This window comes from Lepidochelys kempii, chromosome 5 (genome assembly GCF_965140265.1).
Source record: "Lepidochelys kempii isolate rLepKem1 chromosome 5, rLepKem1.hap2, whole genome shotgun sequence".
In the NCBI taxonomy this organism is placed as follows: Eukaryota; Metazoa; Chordata; order Testudines; family Cheloniidae; genus Lepidochelys; species Lepidochelys kempii.
The window spans coordinates 40,799,209-40,803,865 of NC_133260.1; the positions used below are offsets into that span (position 1 = coordinate 40,799,209).

The following is a 4,657-nucleotide window of genomic DNA, read 5'->3' on the forward strand; positions in this document are numbered from 1 at the left end:
GGGGAAAGAAATCAGAGCATCTGAGGCAAACAGAAGTTTGGACAGACAGTAAGCATAGGAGGTAACATGTTGTATAGGAGGTCGTTTGAAATGGAGTGAGCAGTAAGAGTTAGATAGCTATGCACAAGGGATTTGAAGTGGGCCATTAAGGATTTTTTTTTTTTGGTATGTTAGGACTTACTTATGTTAAGTGATCTCCTCTTCAAGTGCAGGGCCAAAGGTCAGAACGCCATTTATAACTTGACAGTACAAGGAATGCAGAATATTTTTTAGATTGAGGGTCCCATACAATGTTCTGGTCCAAAGAGAGCAATGGGCCAAATTGCTGCTGTGGTCCAAGTGTTCAGTGATCCTCTTCATAGCCAGTTGGGAGAGGATTAGTATGAGGGTTGTGAAACAGAGTTTTGTTCCCATCTCCCCATGGGAAGGGCTTGGTCCTGATGCGGAGGTGAGCATAAGGAACAAATTCATCTCTTTCATGTTCATGTTGCATCTTTAAGTAGCAGTTCAGCATGCATACACCGACACCAGGAAGAGCAACCATAAAAGACAGGATCTTCCATGTCCGACCTGCCCCAGCCTCCCTGTGAGCCGCTGCCGACATGATCTGTCCCAACGGGGCTGCAGGCTGGTGTGTGTTACAGACTGTCGTAATGAGCCATGATACCAGTGTCCCTATTAAATCCATGATCTTTAATGGTTAGCACCATTATGAATTTATGTTCCCAGGCTCAACTTTTGAAGGTGTTGTGCAGGTTTCCTTTGAAGATGAATATTGAAAGATCAAACATGGAGTGATCACTTTGTGAAAAGTGTTTACCCAATGGTGTGATGGTGTTTTAGTCTTTTATCATTTAACTGTGAGAGTTCATTTGAGGATACGAAAACATGCCTTATAATGATAGACTTAAGGAGCTCAATCTATTTAGTTTAACAAACAGAAGACTAAAGATGACTTGATTAGATTCTACAAGTATCTACATGGGGAACAAACATTTAGCAATGGGCTTCTCAATCTAGCAGAGAAAGGTATAACATGATTCTATGGCTGGAAGTTAAAGCTAAACAAATTCATACTGGATACAAGGTGTAAATTTTTAACAATGAGAGTAATTAACTATTGGATGCTTCATCACTTACAATATTTAAATCAAGATCAGGTGTCTTTCTAAAAGATTTGCTCTAGGAATTCTTTTGGGGAAGTTCTGTGACCTGTCTAATACAGATATTGAACTAGATGATCACAATGGCTCCTTCTGGCTTTGGAATCTATGAATATTTTACTAAAATACCTGATTTGAAATTTCTTTAGAAATCCTCATTACTTTATTCTCTTTGAGGGAATCAGGGTTTTTTTTATTCCAATACTTAAAATAGAGTTATTTCTGAAAGCTCTTTTTGTACATTGTGGCTCTAAAAGCTGGAACAATCTCCCTCTCTTAATGGAAATGCTGACTTAATACTTTACATTTTCAAAGTACTATGCAAATATTCATCAATTAATCTTATAACATCTCTGTGATTTTAATATATGAGGAAAACAGACAAAGACATCAAGGTCTAAGACAAAGATTTTCAAAAACTTAATGGGAGCTACAAAGTGCTTAGCTCTTTTGAAAATCAGGGAACTTTTTAAGTGCTTAAATAAGGATCTGGTCTTTGGTGGCAGACTAATGCTGAGGAGTTCTTGACTCCCAGCCCTGAACTCAATTCACTAGTTTTAAACATTTGAATGAAATTATTATATTATAAAATTGTTTAAAATATGTGCTGTATGCATAGGAATGTTACTATAATGTATCATTTCTTTTTGCCTTCCAGTATGATGTACTGTTCTTTGTCTGAAAAATATTTACTTTATTATTGGTGTAATATTGAAAAAGGATGATGGAGTGTTCTATAGCTATGTTGTTTGGTTCTGGAATTTACTTCTCAGGGAAGGTCTATATGGGCACGTGCGGGAAAATTAAGGCAAATCAACTAACGTGCAAGATCACTGTGCATAAATTAAAGCAGGTTAAGTTTTTAATTAAAAAAATGGAGTTTCTGCAAATGAAATTTTTCACAAAAATTGTTTGACAAAAGTATTCAGGTTTTCATAGGAAAAAATACAAAATAGAGGGTTTTCTAAAAATAAATCTGCATTTTTTGGCAGAAAATTTGACAAAAGAGAATTTTCATTGTCATCAATTTTTCATGGAGGAGGGGAGAAATACCAACCAGCTCTATCTCTAGCTTTACTGGGAAGGATGCTATATTGATGCATGTTGTTCTCAGCTCCCCAGGGACACTCCTTGTATCGAGATATTTGTTACAACGCATGGTGAGCTCCTCATTCTTGCTCCAGCCCATTTACTGTGAGGAAAAGGGCTGTAACAGTGTAAAGGCACCCTAAAAATGATTCAGGTATGAGAGATTCCTGTGATGCGGGCTCTGTAGAAGACAGGTAAATCTGTCCTCCAAGGACCCCTGAAAGCTCTGGTGTACAGGGTGGGAGGAGCCCATCAGGGGTTGGGCCACAGCATGCAGCACTTCAGATTCCAGGCAGCACTGAGGCCCATAGAGCACCTGGGGATACAGTACTGTAATTTAGGCCTGATCTACACTACAGGATTGGGTCGACATAAAGCAGCTTACGTCCGTGTACGCGCTCCAGCCTTGCTCCAGCCGACGTAAGTGCCCCACTACACTGACATCATAACTCCACCTCCACAAGAGGCATAAGGCTTAAAGTGGTGTAGTTAGGGTGATGCAGTGTCCCTGTGGACACTGTTATTTACGTCTACTGTCTGTCATTCTTATCAATTTCACGGCTCCGCTGGGGTCCAGTTGGTGGGGAGCGTGGCGCTGAGCTCCCGGCAGGCAGCTACGTGTGGAGCTGTGAGCCCTGGCTCTCCACCCCCCACACTGTCCCTCTTAAGTCGGTGGAAGCGCTCCTGGTCAGGACGCGCACCACCAACAGAAGAAGGGCAGTGCGGTGGCTGTGGGTCAACTTAAGTTTGTTGCGCAGACATGTCTTTAGACGGGCCCCCAGGGCTGTCTGTGTTACACTGGAGACCTCTGAGCTATGCCAGCCCTGTCTTTGCCTTGCAGGTTAACGAGAGGTGCCCCCTGACCCCAGCCCCTGACACTGGCTACTCACACAAATTCCAGACCCTCTGCCCCCGAAGGAGCAGCGTACCCCAGTTTACCAGTTTTATCTTGATCCACCTCTCCTGTATAAAGCACAGCACTTGTAATGAAACAAAAGAAGGTTTATTTAAGAAAAAAATAGAGATTCCACTAGAAACAAGAGAAGGTGCTGGAAACAAACAGTTACAATAAAAAACAAAATCATAAAATACAAATGTGGGGCCTACATTTATTAATAGTTACTTTTCCCATCTAATAGAGTTCAGTCCGTGGCTTCATAGGAACCAGGATCCAATTTTTCATGAAATAGCTCTGTTCAACAAGATTTCTCCCGTGAATGGATCGAGAGTGACTCTCCTCACTCTGTTACACTGAAACAATCTCTTATCTTTATTCACAGAGCGATCCCCTATCTGGTATAATGGTCCTTTTTTTACCTCCAAGTGGTTTTGATTGTTTGTAATTATCTTTCAGAGTTTTCCACTGACTGTTCTGTGGTCGGGCAGTGGAAGACAATTGAATTGGATTACATCACCAGCTAGCCAGGGAAAGATGTCAACTCCCTCCTGCATGAATAGGTTGTCACTGAGTAATATTATTCCCTGGTGTGACATTATTGATATAAACTGTGACTGAATAGATCATTGTTGCAATCACTGTTATATATTTGCAGCAAATATTGTACAAAGGTTTTCGAGTGAGGTGTCTATGACAAGGTTATGATTTGCTGGTTATGATTATGCTGTCTGTATGTGTGTATCATTTTTGTAATTGAAGTTATCAATATTGGCTATGTACTTGTATCTCAATGTGTTTTAATTCTAAGTAGCCTCAGTGAAGCATTTGGTCAGCTTCTTGAGCAAGGACTATTTTCCGTAAGTGCCCAATCAAGAAACACTTAACTGTCAATGAATTTTGGGAGATGCCAATCCACATCTGAGCTTTCCTGGAAACGTTCAAACTAACATGTAAACAATGGTGTTGGCCTGCAAACTGAGTCATGCATGGCATGCGACTTGCCCATGTGACTCCAAGCTCCATCTTGCTGCTGTGATTTTTCCACAGTAAGAACAAAGGGGTGTCCTTCCACAGGGCAGAGGATATAAAAGGTCCTGGAAACCCTCCATTTTGTCGTCAATCCTGTTTCATACTTCTGGAGGAATCTTGCTATAAACTGAAGCTCTGAACAAAGGACTGAATGACCCATCCCAGCTATGGATGTACTCTAGAGACTTGATTTGAACCTGCAGTTTATTCCATCACTGCTACAAGCCTGAACCAAGAACTTTGCCATTACTGTATGTAATTGATTTCATTTAACCAATTCTAGCTCTCATCTGTATTTCTTTCTTTTGTGAATAAACCTTTAGATTTTAGATTCTCAAGGATTGGCAACAGTGTGATCTGTGAGTAAGATCTGATTTGTATATTCACCTGGGTCTGGGGCATGGTCCTTTGGGATCAGGAGAAACTTTTTTTTCCCTTTTACAGGGGTATTGGTTTTCATAACCATTCATCCCCATAA

General features: G+C 40.7%; 1 protein-coding gene across 1 annotated transcript; it reads right to left on the reverse strand.

Annotated features, from left to right (window-relative positions):
- Nucleotides 1-337: 337 nt before the first annotated feature.
- Nucleotides 338-604, reverse strand: LOC140912035 (cytochrome c oxidase subunit 6A1, mitochondrial-like). The gene has a single exon (XM_073346191.1). The coding sequence runs from the start codon at nt 602-604 to the stop codon at nt 344-346; it is 261 nt and encodes an 86-aa protein (XP_073202292.1). The 3' UTR covers nt 338-343.
- Between the last annotated feature and the right edge of the window lie 4,053 nt (nt 605-4,657).